This window comes from Ctenopharyngodon idella, chromosome 3, assembly GCF_019924925.1.
Source record: "Ctenopharyngodon idella isolate HZGC_01 chromosome 3, HZGC01, whole genome shotgun sequence".
NCBI classification, from domain to species: domain Eukaryota; kingdom Metazoa; phylum Chordata; class Actinopteri; order Cypriniformes; family Xenocyprididae; genus Ctenopharyngodon; species Ctenopharyngodon idella.
This window is the reverse complement of record NC_067222.1, coordinates 12,946,064-12,963,076: the sequence shown is the minus strand read 5'-3', so window position 1 is coordinate 12,963,076 and position 17,013 is coordinate 12,946,064. Positions and strand designations below refer to the sequence as shown.

At 36.5% G+C, this 17,013-nt stretch overlaps 3 protein-coding genes across 67 annotated transcripts in view; 1 reads left to right on the top strand and 2 right to left on the bottom strand.

Moving 5' to 3' along the window:
* LOC127509830 (uncharacterized) overlaps window positions 1-17,013 on the top strand; it is a 502,366-nt gene that overhangs the window by 240,433 nt on the left and 244,920 nt on the right. For 36 of the 44 annotated variants that reach the window (XM_051888883.1, XM_051888885.1, XM_051888869.1 and 33 more), the window contains 3 exons: window positions 4,947-5,258; window positions 13,563-13,868; window positions 14,754-15,065. The exons of 2 other annotated variants lie outside the window; for them this stretch is intronic. In XM_051888883.1, the coding sequence (XP_051744843.1) occupies window positions 4,947-5,258; window positions 13,563-13,868; window positions 14,754-15,065 (930 nt within the window). Of the gene's footprint in view, window positions 1-887; window positions 1,191-4,946; window positions 5,259-13,562; window positions 13,869-14,753; window positions 15,066-17,013 lie in introns of all 44 variants that reach the window. 6 more of the 44 variants (XM_051888896.1, XM_051888897.1, XM_051888895.1 and 3 more) reach the window with 4 other exon arrangements.
* LOC127509908 (60 kDa lysophospholipase-like) overlaps window positions 1-17,013 on the bottom strand; it is a 390,873-nt gene that overhangs the window by 170,381 nt on the left and 203,479 nt on the right. The gene's annotated exons all lie outside the window — the stretch shown is intronic.
* LOC127509999 (hepatocyte cell adhesion molecule-like) overlaps window positions 1-17,013 on the bottom strand; it is a 220,653-nt gene that overhangs the window by 104,015 nt on the left and 99,625 nt on the right. The gene's annotated exons all lie outside the window — the stretch shown is intronic.

The following is a 17,013-nucleotide window of genomic DNA, read 5'->3' as shown; positions in this document are numbered from 1 at the left end:
ATACCGCCCAGCACTAGTTTGTTTGTTTGTTTGTTGAACTGGTTCATTGAAACGAACTGTCTGAAAGAACTGGTTCCTGGAAAAGAACCGGACTTCCCATGGAGCGCACAAGCCGCCTCTCAGTCTCAAACAGCTTGTGAGTCACAACAAAGTACCTTTCAAGGAAATTCTGTTCACTTGGCGGCCATATTTGCAACACCTCAGAGCAGCTATTTCGGGCATCCAAGACTAAGTCCTATCTATTTGAATGGGGGAATCCTGAAATCTCAAAAACTGCTTGGTGAACTCACAATTAAATAACATTTCAAATCAGCAACAAAATCTGACATGTTTTGAACTGGATCATTTTTGTGAATTCAGCAAATTTTTTGTCTTGTGGACTTTATGTAAACATCTGTTATGTGAAATAGTTTATTCAGGACAGTACTAAATAAAAAATAAAATGCAATTTTCATGATCCTTATTTTGTTAAAACAATTAACATTTTTGCATATTCCGCAAGGGGGTATGTAAACTTTTGAGCTCAACTGTATGTCAGTTACCTGTCGGCACAGTGTGTAGTCGACACACCCATCTTAACAATTTCTATAAATCGCTTATCTTGCCTGAACATGCCATAAACAATATAGATAATGTCCAAAGTAACAATTGATTAATATACAGATATCCTAAAACATCCTGTCCACTGACACTCTGTTACGCTGCAAATCAGGTGATTTTTGAAGTATCAGATAATCCACATTATTGTAAAATGTATTTGGCTATATTTTCCTGTGGTTTGAGTGACAGACATGGAGCAAATGGCCAGTGTTGATTTTGCACATTTCTGATGATGTTTGCTGGTTCTAATTTCTGATCTCTATTTCTCTGTTTCTGTGCTGCTGCAGGACATCTAGTGAAGAAATCAGTGCTGAGGGGACGTTCTGTCACTCTGAACTCTAATGCTGTAATACAGAAGGATGATAAAATACAGTGGAAGTTTGAAGAGAAACTCATAGCTGAAATGACTGGAGAGAACTGTGAGAACCCTCAATGGTCTGATGATGAATTCAGAGACCAAATGAAGCTGAACCCTCAGACTGGATCTCTCACCATTCACCAAACCAGACCTGAACAATCTGGATTATATGAACTAGAGATCAAGACCAGTGATCATTCAACATTCAGACTCTTCAGGATTATCGTCTTTGGTGAGTAACACAAAGTCTTTCAGTGAAACAGCAGCAGTGTATATGACAGACCTTGTGTCAAAATATGATTATAAAAGTGTTCCAGTTGTGTTATATTAATGATGGAGAAACTCTGACCTGTTCACTATGGAGCTAGAATTATGATAATACTATTTGAATTTGAATTGTGTAAATTTGAATTATAGACAAGTGTAATTTAATACAATTGAATATTATGTGGCATTTTACATAGTTCTGAATTTGATTTTTTAAAACTTGAATATTAAACATTTGAAATTGAACACAACTGAAATGTTTTCATGGCAGAATTTTATAGACATGTATTTTCAAACAGCAGATTTTTCATTCTGAAATTTTAGACTGCAAATATCCAGTTTTTAAAAATACAGCTTCAAGTTTTCAAGATGAAGAAGAAATTCAGAACATCAAATTCAATATTGTAAATTCAAAGCACAGAAATTCAGATACATACAGAAAGTAGGTCAGAGGCCATCCGCAGGGAAGAGTAGAGGCTCTCAGGAAAGTCGAAAAGTACTGCATTTCGGCCAATTACAGAGCTGCAGTTTATTTTCTGAGGCGAAACATTTATGAGCTGTATTTATGTTAGGTTTGCTTTTTCAGCACTTGAAACATTTGTCTAAGTTTCTCTATTGTTTGTTTTAAAGTATATTTGGTGTGAAAGTGATTAGCAAACTACTGTGTCTACACAGGACGAGAGCGACGTGACAATAGAACCCATTGATTATAATCAGTAATATAATGTTTACACTGGATGCAGGCGGCGTGGCGCAACACCGTGTCTTTTATATATATATATATATATATATATATATATATATATATATATGTGTGTGTGTGTGTATATATATATATATATATATATATATATATATATATATATAAAATATATAAAGCTTATCGATCGTCGAGCAATGAGCGTGTCTCCTGCGAAAAATACAGAGGAAAAAAGAAGCAAATCCATTTTGTACAAATGCTTTTAATGTGATCCAAACTTTAAAAGTGCATTAAAATAGAAATGATACAAAGTCCTTGAACATGGAAAGCAATGAAATTTAGTAGTCTATAAGTAGGGCCTAAGTCAGTTTAATACAGTTTTTTCATCATATATCGGGCTCTGCGCTTTGAGAGGGGTTTGAGACGAGCAGGGCAGAGTCTTTCTCATAAATTAATGTTTTTTCCTAATATTCCAAAATTGTCACTATTTGAAAATTGTCAAAGCCGTACAATATGCTGTGATGCCGAGAAAAGCGAAACTGAATACCGGCAAGTGTGAACTGACTGACATGCTGAAAAAAAGTAAAAACAAAAAACAGATATAAGCTATATATATATATATATATATATATATATATATATATATAAATTTCATTCCTACGACTTTTTATTTCCTTGTCCCTCGTTAAATTAAAAAGATTAGTACAACGTGCCTGTATTTCAGTAAATTAAGGGAATGAATAAATTGTGGGAAGGAATTATTAATTCGAGGCCATGATCTATCTTCCCCTGTGAAAATATAGGGGAAAAGAATCAAGAGTTTGCATATCCAGACCTCACGAAATAATGGATAGTGTCTGTGACCCATTAAAAATAAAAAAGTTTGTTTTACAGGAGTTTAGTTTTACTTGCGCAAAGCATAAGCAACAGAACATGAGGAAACATCGACACGCACAGCGCAGAATAAAATCATATCTAGCCTATAAAGACTAAATAGGCCAGATATTTCACTCAAATAATTAACAGATTAACAAAATGAAAGAAAAAAAAACTGCGACAAGTAGTAGCCTGTATAGCCTACTGAGTTTTCTATGTCATGACGCTCTCCATCACAAAGAAGTTGATGGAAAAAAAATTGAGACAGCGGAAAGCAGGCTATCCTGTCTGTTTTCTTTATTTTATAAGAACACAGTGTTCTGTTTTTATAGGCTACATAAATTAAAGTAGACCATCTGCAGTTTAAAACGATGCTTTTGTAGGCTATGAGCATTAATGATGGAATATAGTTTTCCGGGGCTAAGTAGGCTACTCCAGGGACTGGTTCAAGTGATCGCGCCAGCGCCTCGCGCGCACACACAGTTTGATAATTTATTTATACTTATTTACATGTTTGTTGACTATATTTATTAGGGCATTCCTCAAGTAGAATGGTTTTGACTGACGGCGCTCTGAAAAGTGAACAGACGCGCTGAATTAGAGACGGTAAAAGTGATTGGGGCCAACATCATTGGTCTTATAAAGTAGATGGGTCTTGCCCTACCCACATACAATGGTTCATACGCCCACGCATTATACCATTAATTTCCGCTCAATACACATTATTGTAAGCCATTTATTCATGTTCACACAGTGTGCGTCTGCACTAGTCAATAGAAAGGCAAGAACCCATTGATTATAATCAGTGATATTGTCTACGCTGAATGCGGCGCGACCCGACGCGACACGTCAAATCCCCAACAGCAGCGGTCACTACAAGCTGTTGTGAAGCGGCGCGGCACATCGCGTCCGGCATAGACACGGTGTTGCGCCACGCCGCCTGCATCCAGTGTAAACATTATATTACTGATTATAATCAATGGGTTCTATTGTCACGTCGCTCTCGTCCTGTGTAGACACAGTAGTTTGCTAATCACTTTCACACCAAATATACTTTAAAACAAACAATAGAGAAACTTAGACAAATGTTTCAAGTGCTGAAAAAGCAAACCTAACATAAATACAGCTCATAAATGTTTAAGCACAGACTCACCTCAGAAAATAAACTGCAGCTCTGTAATTGGCCGAAATGCTCTGTTCGACTTTCCTGAGAGCCTCTACTCTTCCCTGCGGATGGCCTCTGACCTACTTTCTGTATGTATCTGAATTTCTGCGCTTTGAATTTACAATATTGAATTTGATGTTCTGAATTTCTTCTTCATCTTGAAAACTTGAAGCTGTATTTTTAAAAACTGGATATTTGCAGTCTAAAATTTCAGAATGAAAAATCTGCTGTTTGAAAATACATGTGTATAAAATTCTGCCATGAAAACATTTCAGTTGTGTTCAATTTCAAATGTTTAATATTCAAGTTTTAAAAAATCTAATTCAGAACTATGTAAAATGCCACATAATATTGAATTTTATTAAATTACACTATAATTCTATAATTATATAAGTCTATAATTCAAATTTACACAATTCAAATTCAAATAGTATTGTCATAATTCTAGCTCCATAGTTCATCATATCACTGCACTGCTGCCATAGCAGATATATACTGATGTAGAAATCAACACACGGTTATGTCAGGAACAAGACCTTCTAGTGGGATTAATTTACAGAGTTAAATCTTTAAAATGTGTCTGTAACTATTTTATCAAAGCCTTAAAGCTCAAAAAGGTCATGTGGTATTTTTTCATGAAGTCAACTGTAAATACAGGCAGTTGCAGATTAATTAATTTTAATTGAATAATAATTTATTTGCTTATTTTTGTCTTGTTTTGTACCTGGTTTCTGGTGTTTTAGACAGATCTGGTTCCTCAATGAAGCAGCTTCAGACAGTCTTCTTTCATATGCTGTTGTCTGTTCTGAAACTGTTCTTCACACAGACTGTGTTGCTTCTGTCTGCAGGATTGTTTGATCAACTTTATCAGTCACAATCCTCCTCATTATTCCTGATCATTATTCATGATATGTCTTTTATTTCTGCTGCTGTTGGTTTTCTGGTTCTGATTTCTCTGTATTTTTCTGTTTCTTTGACAGATGAAATGAAGTCAGTGCCAGTGATGGAGGGGGCGGATGTGACTCTACATGCCAATACTGAGATACAGATAGGAGATAAGATATTCTGGATGTTTGGAGATAAAAACAGTCTTGTAGATAAAAACACAGAAGAGAAGTGTGAAGAAGAGTCTGAGTACAGTGATGATAGATTTAAACCCAATGTGGATCTGAATCCTCAGACTGGAGATCTCACCATCAAGAAAATCGAAACTTTCCACAGTGGGGAATACAAACTAAAGATCATCAGAAATGGCAAAACCTCATTCAAGTTATTCAGTGTTATTTATATTGGTGAGTAAAATATTTACATTCATTGTAAATATGATTTTATTTTAGATCATCATTGTGTGCCGTACTTAAAGGATAATTCAGCCAAAAATGCCCTCATGTCATTCCAAACCCACAAGACTTTTATTTATCACAAGATTTCTGTTCATCCATTAAAAGTCAAAACATCAAAGCTCCAAAACTCCTCATACTTCAGCAGTTTGAATTTGATCCAAATTTTAAGAAGTGATGTGATTGATTTGAATGTGGAAATTTGAAACAAAATTAAGTCTTTCTTCACAAAAGATCTTCATTGTGTGAGAGCTCTCTGATGCACATTTATGAGAGAATCTCAACACAGTGGTCAGCAGTGCAGATCCTCAGGTTGTGTCGTGAGAATGACCCTTTTATATGAACTCAGTGTTACTGGTATGACTTGTATGACTGACTTTCTTTCTATGGAGCACTAAAGTGTTTTTCCTTCCATATAATGGTGTCCAATGTTGTTTGGACCCAAACATTTTCCAAAATATCTTCTTTTGTTTCACAGAATAAAGTAATGCAGATTTGGGATGACATGAGTGAACTATCCTATGGCAAGCCAAAAGGGTCAGAATTACGCTATAGATTAATTGCTTTTACAATCAAACGCCCTCAAATACGGCATTTTAAACAGTATTTGCGCCACAAAATATGCCGTTGTGATTACAAACGCCGTAAAAAAAAAAACGCGCGAAAATCCATCAATGACGTCATATTTAACGGCGTTTTAGTGTGCATGAAAAGCGCCGCTTTTTACGCCGTCCATCTTGCCATATGATGCCGTTAAAAAAAAGCCAAAGGAGTGCCTTGATAGGATATATTTATGTACAATAGCCTATAACTTTTTGGATATTTTCATCTCTACTAACATTAAACATATTAAAGATCGCACCTCTTTATCATACTTTAATGTAATTGCTAAGATTTCATGTTCAGCAATACCTACCCCATTCTATGTGTTCAACTTATTAACCAGATACTTTTCACGCTAGTAAAAAAAACTGAACACTAGCTTTAAAGGTGCAATATATAATATTTTTGCAGTAAAATATCCAAAAACCACTAGGCCAGTGTTATATATTTTGTTCACTTGAGTACTTACAATATCCCAAATGTTTCCAACTATTTGTAAATCGTGAGAAAATTGCAATTTTAACCAAGGCTCCGGGACGTGTGAGGAGTCGCCTGTCAATTGCGTCATACCCGCGTTACCCTCGGTTTCCGGGTTTATTTTGTAGAAACCATGGAAACACCAAAGACTCTTTAATATATTACCTGTTTTAATAGACAATGGAACAACTGTTTTGATATATTTATAGACAGAAAACTAATTATTGTTATATAGCTCAACACGTTTAGTCTTATTGTTTAAATCTAATTTTCTTGATGTTTTGCGAGTACCATGCTTTACCATGCCTCAGAGAAAAACACTATTTTGTGAAGTAGCTAACATAGCATAATCAGATGCAGCTTTATTTTTAGTAACAGTAATGCAGCATTTTCTCCATCATACGTTTTAAAATGAACTTCATGTCATTTATCAACACAAGCCATCCAGCATTTAATATGATAGTCTAAAATCGATCTATCTTACTGCAGTGTGTAACAGTGTCGCACAGAGTAACGTTATAACATCATTTTCAACACACTCAAATGTATCTAATATGATAAACAGATCTGTGTTACCTCATACTCATGACCGGAAAAGCGGAAACGGCGCCGGCGACTGTGTCATAATAAAAGTCCCGCTGCTCGTGAGGCGTGTGTTGCGCAATCGCTCCAGCGGCCTCGTTCAGCTCCCACAACACTCGGTCCTGCTCTGCTTCATACTACAGTAACCTTAATAATCTCATCCATGAACATGATTTGTTCCCAAGTCCTATCCCAATTCTTTTGCACCGTCCGTTGAGGTGGAGACCACATGTCCCAAGATTCCGCGCTCAAACTTGGCGTCATCAAGCTACGCCTTTGTTCTGAGTATGCTTCTAGCGACCTCTAGCAGCCAAAATTATTAAATATTGTACTTTTAAGTAATATTTCCAAAACGAGAAATCGTCCCTAGTATAACAGAAGCGAGATAGTGTTTAAAAGTTGTGCAACATATCATGTGGTAGCAGTTGATAGCCTGTTAAAATGCCCGACTCCCAAACCGCATCAATCTGGTGTGGTCCGCTCTTAGCAAGTCTGGTTTGAAAGAGTGTATTTGCTATGTTAAAGGAATAAATAATCTTTTTTTTGCGAGCTGTTTTTTTCTAGAGTAGACGACATGCAAACTAAATGGCTGTAATTCATGAATACTATGGAATACAAATCTAAGGTCTATTTTGAAAGAAGACATTTGTCAAATTATTGCTGAAGTCAAAAATAGATATATCGATATATGAAAAAGTTATTTAAGTTTACATGTATTATGGAAATGTACAGAATTATTGTTTTTATTTATATATTTTTTTAATAAAAGAAATGTTTTAGCCCAAAAATAAATAAATAATATCAAGTCTAACCAGGTTTTATGCAAAAAATGCCTTTTCTGAGAAACTTTTCTCTTTTAAAATTATGGAAATTATTTTGTACTATCCTTCAAAATTCGGTTAACAGCTTTGTTCAGACTGAACTTCTCCCACAAACAGTGGACTTTTTTCAAGTCATTTGTTTTACTCTAAACTGGACGATCGAAAGTACAAAAATATTTTAGTCTTCATGTTACAAAAATATATTGGATATGGCGAAATGTATTAATGTTATTTAATGAATACAATGTAATATGAATAAAACATGAATTTAAGTTAAAAAAAAAAAAAAGCAAAGGTAGCATTTGTTTAAATATTATTTAAATGATTATGGAAAGAAAACAGCATGAGTAAGATAGGATCATAAGATGCGCAATATGTCGGGAGACATGGGTCAGACATGATTTTGACCATTAAGTTTTGTTTTGTAGAAAGCCTTTCTTTAAAATTAATTTCATTTTGTATAAATTGTATCTTAATTTTAATCCACGTTTCATCAACCAATATAAATAAGAAGCAAATATAGCAGACAAAATAAGCCTAATCATGATATGGAGGCGCCGGCGCGATCACCTTTGTTGCACATGAAAAGGAGCGTGTCTCATAAATGAACCGAAACTCAGGAACTGTGTGAGTGAGTCCAAGAAGAATCGCACAGGTTTTAGCCAGATTGCAAACACGACTTGCTGGCCCTCCAAAACAATCCTCCTCATTGCAGACAAAAATGTTCAGAAGGCTTTGTGCTGCAAGAGATATTGCTGCACATCTCCATTCTCAGACTATAAAACAAACATGTATTTTATCTCGAAAATCTTTCCAGCATTATAATGTTGATTTGTTTAAGGTTTTAACAAATGTATGTTCAAAATGCATCCAGGGGTGCGTTTCTCAAAAGCATCGTAAATAGCATATTTGCTGTCATTTTAGCAATTGTAGCACCAATTAGAAACCATGGTCTCCACGATCAACTCCCGATGCTTTTGAGAAACGCAGCCCAGAACAGTAACTGTTCTTGATACTTATTTTGTACGCCTGGATGAGGTCATCCTCTTCACCCAGCAACTGACCAAGTGACAGATGACACCGTCTCCCCAGCTAACAAATTTAGGTTGCCAGAAGGTTCCCTGCACGTTAATTTTTGGTTCCCAGAATGTTAGTTTTTGGTTCCCAAAACGTTCTTTTTTAAAATTGTGTTTTTGGTTAGCCAGTAAAGTTTTCTTAATGGAAATATGTAGTGTTAGTTGTTTTTTTTTTTGTTTGTTTTTTTATATGTTTATCATATAAAAAATAATTACTACGACGTTTATTTTCTAATATTGACAATGTAACTGAAACACCAAATTCAACAATATTTTAATAGATACAACAAAACAAGGTGGATATCGTAAAAAACTAGCTCGCAAAAAAAAGATTAGGGTGTTTTTTTTTTTAACAGCAAATACACTCTTTCAAACCCTGCTAAGAGCGGACCACGAACCAGTGATGCGGAACAAGCAGGCTATCAACTACCACATGATATGTTGCACAACGTTCAGTTTTTTTACTAGCGTGAAAAGTATCTGATAAGTTGAATACATAGAATGGGTAGCCTATTGCTGAACATGAAATCTTAGCAATTACATTAAGATAAAGAGGTGCAATCTTTAATATGTTGTTAGATGAAAATATCCACAAAGTTATAGGCTATTGTACATAAATATATCCTATCAATTCATAGGCACTCTTGGCTAAAATGATCCATGCTGAATTGGTTAGGTCTGACTCAGTTTACCATTGATTGCGTGAAAACCATTCAAACCTACTGGCTGTGGAAATCATGGGCGTGACTCATTATACTATAAGCAAAACGCCGTAAAAGACGCGAGTCTGTGCAACCAAAACTGCGTTTTTTACGGCGTCATATGGCAAGATGGACGGCGTAAAAGCGGCGCTTTTCATGCACACTAAAACGCCGTTAAATACGGCGTCATTGACGGATTTTCGCACGTTTTTTACGGAGTTTGTAATCACAACGGCATATTTTGCGGCGCAAATACTATTTAAAATGCCGTATTTGATGGTGTTTGACTGTAAAAGCGATTAATCTATAGCGTAATTCTGACCCTTTTGGCTTGCGATACTATCCATTTAAGCACATATCACAACATGGTGCTGTGAGACACACTAATCCATTACATCCATTTCTAATCCATCCATTTAAGTAGGGATGCACCGATACCGATACTAGTATCGGTAGTATAGTACTAGTATCTGTATCGGGCCGATACCAAGCTCATGCAGCCTACTTGTACTCGTACTCGTAAAAATACCCCCGATACCAAACACCGATACCTCACGTGGCGTAACTGACAGAATTGCCCGTACACCGGCGGCAGCAGCAGAAACACACACTTTGCGAACTACATGCTTTCAATCACAATTCGTTATCAATTAGTGAAGGTGGGATAGGTGGATCGCGCTGAATGACACAGACCAGAAGCGCGCTCTCTCTCTCTTGCTTGCACGTGAATCGAGTTCTCTCGACAGCGCGTGATCAGTTCTTCTCCTTGCGCCTGAATGGTCAAATGCACACATAGTTGTCAAAATGTCCATTGTGTGGAGTATCTCACGTAAATACAGTCGGTTATGGCTTAAGTGGACATAAACATTTGGGTGAAAACAGTATATGTGTCAGTATCAACGGATTCGATCTTAAAGGGACTGTAGCCTATTTGTCATTAATGTTAATAAAACAACAAAAGATGTTAAATAAATGTATACATGGTAAATAAACCTACTGTATCTGAAAAACAAGTTTATTTAATTTGTATCTTTATAGTATTTGTTGTATTGTTTGTAATTTGTTTGTAAATTTCTTTTTTATATAACAACAATTATATATATTGGTAATTATGCCCTTTGAAGATTATTGGACACTGTGAAATTTTTGTTTTTAAGTTTGTGACAAGCACATAAAAATTATTACTTTTTTCGTTAGAGTAATAGAAGCTGTCCTACATTCATTAGTCTCACTGTGTTGTGCTTGGAAAACTGCAACATCACCAAAAAAAAAAAAAAAAAAAGAGAGAGAGAGAGAGAGAGAAATTACTAAATGTATTGGTATCGGCGAATATTAGAAAAAAAAGTATCGGTACTCGTACTCGGTCCATAAAAAATGGTATCAGTGCATCCCTATGTTACGAACCCCACTTTCAAAGTGCTCGTTAGGGAAGGGGGCAAGTAACATAAAAAGGACACGCGAGACAAAAAAACAATTTAACTGTTTATTAATGCCGCAGCACTCACGTGTCACTGGCAACTATTTAGATAGAGAAGAATCAGCTCACTGACACAAATACCATTAATCAAAATAAAACAAACAAACATACAGATCAACAAGACAAAGAGAAGTACAACAAAACAAAAATACACAGCTTAACAGCGACGGCGGGCCATCAGGACGCACACGGAGCTTGTTTGAACACAGCCGGTCGTCAGCGTCAGCTTAGACAGCACGAGCCCTCCCTCAAGTGTGCGCCACGCTCACGTAGAGCTAAAGACAGTGGCAGTGGCGGCCTGGCGACTGGAGTTCTGATGGAAACAGCACAAGATCGACACACTCAACAGCACGCACCCACGTCTACACTCTCCCGTCTTATATCCAACCCAGAACGTCGTGAATGAATAGGCTGCAGGTGTACAGGGGCTGAGCTTACCCTCGGGAGAAGAGAATGGACCAAATTAAAAATATATACGCCACACTAAATAATAATGATAATAATAATAATGATAATAATAAATAATGAATACAAAAGGCTTGGGCCGTAACACTTCCCCCCCCTAAAAACAGAAACAGATTTCTCATTTTCCCTAATCTCCTTTTGGAGAAACAAGGGGGAGAAAAAACTGGTTCTGAATGCAAAAGATAAGTTTAACCCCGTGACAACGCGTCGGCTACCACATTCTCAGATCCCCTCTTATGTCGGATCTCCAGGTTATACGGTTGCATCATTAGTGCCCATCTCATCAAGCGCTGATTGTGATTATACACCTTGCTGAGAAAGACTAACGGATTCTGGTCCTTATAAACCACAACTGGAAACATACTGGCCCCAACGTAAACATAAAAATGTTGCAGTGCCAGTAAGAGTGCTAAAGTCTCCTTCTCTATTGTTGAGTAGTTAAGCTGATGAGTTAAGCTGGATACTGGATGAGCTATTCCGTCAGCACCCTCTTGTAACAGAACAGCTCCCGCTCCGGAGCCGAGAGAACAGGAGCACTGCAAAGAAGAGATTTTGCAGACAAAAATGCCTGTTGACAGTCATTAGTCCAACTAAAATCAACTTTAGGACTACACAATCGAGTTAATGGAGCAACAACACTCAAAAAGTCCAGAAACACCGGTAGTATCCTACCATTCCAAGGACTCTACGCAGCTCTCGCCTCGTAGTAGGTACCGGGTACTCAAGAACAGCAGCCACTTTTCCATCTAATGGCCGAACCTCCCCGTTTCCTACCTGCTTTCCTAGGTATGTGACAGAAGCTTTAGCGAATTCACACTTTTTAAGATTTAACGTGAGAGACGCAGCAGATAAACGATGAAATACATCGTGCAAAATCAACAAGTGTTCAGCCCATGTGGACGAATAGTTGACTACGTCATCCAGGTAGACGTTACAGTTAGGAACTTCGCCGGTGCGTTTCGCAGGCCAAACGCCAAAAAAAGGAAAAGAATCTGGGGTAACGAACGCAGAGATCTCAGAAGCACGTTCGGTTAGTGGCACCTGCCAATAACCTTTTAATAGATCTAATTTTGTAATATATTTCGCTACCCCAAGATTATCAATACAGTCGTCGATACGCGGCAACGGAAAAGCATCAGGTACAGTGACGAAATTAACCTTTCTGAAGTCAGTGCAAAAACGGAAGGACCCATCAGATTTTGGCACCAAGATGCATGGCGAGCTCCAAGGGCTGGTACTCGAAACAGCAAAGCCATTTTGCAAAAGATACATTACCTCGCGTTTCATTTCTTCCCGTTTACTTACCGGACAACGATATGCATGTTGCTTAATGGGTAATGCATTACCGACATTTATATCATGCGCAATGACATTAGTACCCGGAGGGACATCATTAAACAAGTTTGTAAAAACTATCCAACAGTTTCTTTATGTCCTGCTGCTGTTCACTGGACAAATAAGACAGTTGAGACTGAAGAGTTGACAAAACTTCTGAGTTTTTCAAACTACCACCCCTTATGACCTCCATGGATACCTCTAATCCATCATCCACATCATCTGTAGGCAGAGTACGAGTAAGCAACGAAATGCGCTCCCTTGACTCGGTCACTGGCTCAAGTAAGGAAACATCAGCAGTCTCATTGAAAACATTGGCGGTCTCGTCCTTAACATCAGCACGGCACAAATATGGATTTAACATATTAACATGACATAGGTGAGTTTTTTGCCTCCGTTCAGGAGTATGGATTACATAATCCATCTCACTTACCTTGCTTTTTAATAACGTAAGGACCTGAGAACCGCGCCGCAAAAGCAGACCCAGGAATAGGAATTAATACTAGAACTTTCTCTCCTGGTATTATTGTTTGTTTGACGTGAATTCAGACTTTTTTTTCACACATTTTTCCTCTATTTGCTTCTTTTACCTTATTTTATAAACTGAGTAAATGAAACATTTGAGATATAGAACAATTGATCAGTAATGCTTTGTTGTCAGATGTTGTTTTCTGGTTCTAATTTCTGATCTATATTTGTCTGTTTCTGTGTTGCTGCAGCACATCAAGGAAATAAATCAGTGGAGAAGGGAGATTCTGTCACTCTGTATGATACTGATTCTGATATACAGAATGATGTTAAAATACAGTGGAAGTTTGAAGAGAAACTCATAGCTGAAATGACTGGAGAGAACCGTGAGAACCTTCAATGGTCTGATGATGAATTCAGAGACCAAATGAAGCTGAACCCTCAGACTGGATCTCTCACCATTCAACAAACCAGACCTGAACACTCTGGATTATATAAACTAGAAATCATCACCAGTGATTATTCAACATTCAGACTCTTCAGGCTTATCGTCGGTGGTGAGTAACACAAAGTCTTTCAGTGAAACAGCAGCAGTGTATATGACAGACCTTGTGTCAAAATATGATTATAAAAGTGTTCCAGTTGTGTTATATTAATGATGGAGAAACTCTGACCTGTTCATCATATCACTGCACTGCTGCCATAGCAGATATATACTGATGTAGAAATCAACACACTGTTATGTCAGGAACAAGACCTTCTAGTGGAATTAATGTACAGAGTTAAATCATTAAAATGTGTCTCTAACTGTTTTATCAAAGCTATAAGACTCAAAAAGGTCATGTGGTATTTTTTCATGAAGTCAACTGTAAATACAGGCAGTTGCAGATTAATTAATTTTAATTGAATAATAATTAGTTGCTTATTTTTGTCTTGTTTTGTCAGTCCTGGTTTCTGGTGTTTTAGACAGATCTGGTTCCTCAATGAAGCAGCTTCAGACAGTCTTCTTTCATATGCTGTTGTCTGTTCTGAAACTGTTCTTCACACAGACTGTGTTGCTTCTGTCTGCAGGATTGTTTGATCAACTTTATCAGTCACAATCCTCCTCATTATTCCTGATCATTATTGAACTGCAGTACAGTCATTATCTGATCACAAATCAAACATTCAGAACCGTTTCTTCACACAAACTCAATTCAACACACTCATATTTCATGTCATTTGAGTGGATTTTCAGTGAAACACACATGAGGTGTAGAGATTTATGCTTACATTCAGATTTCTAGAGAAGTTGAACTCTCTTCAACTTAAAATAGAGTAAATTATATGTTTGTGATACAGTATGTCAGGTGTGATATGTCAGTGTTTCTTCTGTTTATTTCTGCTGCTGTTGGTTTTCTGGTTCTGATTTCTGTTTTCATTTTTCTCTGTTTCTTTGACAGATGAAGTGAAGTCAGTGTCTGTGATGATGGGGGAGGATGTGACTCTACGTGTCAATACTGAAATACAGACAGGAGATAAGATATTCTGGATGTTTGATTATGAAAACCGTCTTGTAGCTAAAAACACAGAAGAGAAGTGTGAAGAAGAGTCTGAGTACAGTGATGATAGATTTAAAGACAAAGTGGATCTGAATGATCAGACTGGAGATCTCACCATCAAGACAATCAGAGCTATCCACACTGGAAAATACAAACTAAAGATCATCAGAAATGGCAAATCCTCATTCAAGATATTCAATGTTACTGTTTCTGGTGAGTGAAATATTTACTTTCATTGTAATTAGGATTTTATTTTAGATCAGTATTGTGTCGTTCATAAAGGATAATTCAGCCAAAAATGTCCTCATGTTGTCCCGAACCCACAAGACATTTATTGAATTAGATCCAAATTTTAAGAAGTGATGTGATTGATTTGAATGTGGAAATTTGAAACAAAAGTTAAATCTTTCTTCACAGAAGATCTTCATTGTGTGAGAGATCTCTGATGCACATTTATGAGAGAATCTCAACACAGTGGTCAGCAGTGCAGATCCTCAGGTTGTGTCAACATTGTATCAATGTCCACTTTTATATGAACTCAAAAAGTCAGTCATACAAGTCATACCAGTAACACTTTCTATGGAGCACTAAAGTGTTTTTTATTTCTTCCATATAATGGTGTCCAATGTTGTTTGGACCCAAACATTTTTCAGAATATCTTCTTTTGTTTCACAGAAGAAAGTCATACAGGTTTGGAATGACATGAATGAACTATCCATTTAAGCACAAATATCAACATGGTGCTGTGAGACACACTGATCCATTACATCCATTTCTAATCCATCCATTTAAGAGTTCAGAGGTCGTATTCACAAAACATCTTAAGGCTGAAAGTAGCTCCAAACTTGCCGATTTAGGAGAATCTCTTAAAAAATAATGGGTCTGCCAGTCCTCTTTTTTTGCTCATAAGAGTATTTCACAAAGTATTTTAGCGCTAAAACTAGCTCCTAAATCTGTGAAACATTAGGAGTAGTCAAGAGGACTCCTGAGTCACTAAGACCAAATCACAATCAATCCTAAAATGGCTGTTGTCGGATGTTCTCCTCAGCAATCCGCCCAAAGACACTGAACACCATTGAGTCAATAGTGATAAAGTCTTGAGCTGAGCCTTTTCTTCATAAATGTGATCAATATTATGATTTATAGGTTTTAATCTACGATGACAACATAAAGATTCATTCATGTACAGATAAAATGTATTGAATGATGGAGAATGAAACATTGTTCAGTCACACGTCAGCTGTGTATATATTATATGCCTCCTCTTGAGTGGTGTTGTTTTTGGCGGCCTGTTTTAATTTTAGTTTTAGTCTTTGTGTCAAGCTGTCATTTTAGTTTTTATTAGTTTTAGTCACGTTCATACTCTTTTTAGTCTAGTCAAGTTTCAGTCGACTAAAAGTCTGAGCATTTTAGTCTTATTTTAGTCAGAATTATCCATCACTGTTTATTCTAGTTTTAGTCAACGAAAATTGTATTTTAGTCTCTTTTTAGTAATGCAATTCTGTTTAACCCAGTCAATATAGTATAAGTACCTAGTAGTATAGACAAAACCAACATTTTCTTTTAGTCAAACCCATTTCAAACAAGGTTATCTTATTATATTGTTAGCTTATAGATAATACCTTATAATGCCTTGATAAGTCTCTTAACCCTTTAAGACCTGAAGGCTTTTTAGAGTTTTTTTTCTGAGCGACAAACACAAAAGTAAAGACTCATAACTCCAAAACTGTAGCAAGGAGAGTCAAAAGGTAGGTATCATTTGATAGAACACTTTTTAATTTTTTAGATAATTACATTACATTTGGACATTTTCATGTTGAAAAACTGCTGACAAAAGACAAAATATATATTTTTTTTTTTAATAATTTTTTTTTAACTCGGGAAGGCAATAAGATCAGAGAAAAATATTTTTGGTGATGCTCTCCTACATGTGAGCTGCATCTGGTTCAAATTTTGTGGTGATAAATTGTTATTTATTTTTTTGCCGCCACGGGCGGTAAACTCCGGTTTAGAGGCACTTCTCAGCACTCGTTAGGAATTTTTCAAAACGGTTAGATGCATTAAAAAGCTGAGTTTCTAAGCTTTAAGATGATACCTATTTTGTGTTATTCCACGTTGGAAAACGAACATGGATGGGTCCGAGAACATTGGATACACACTG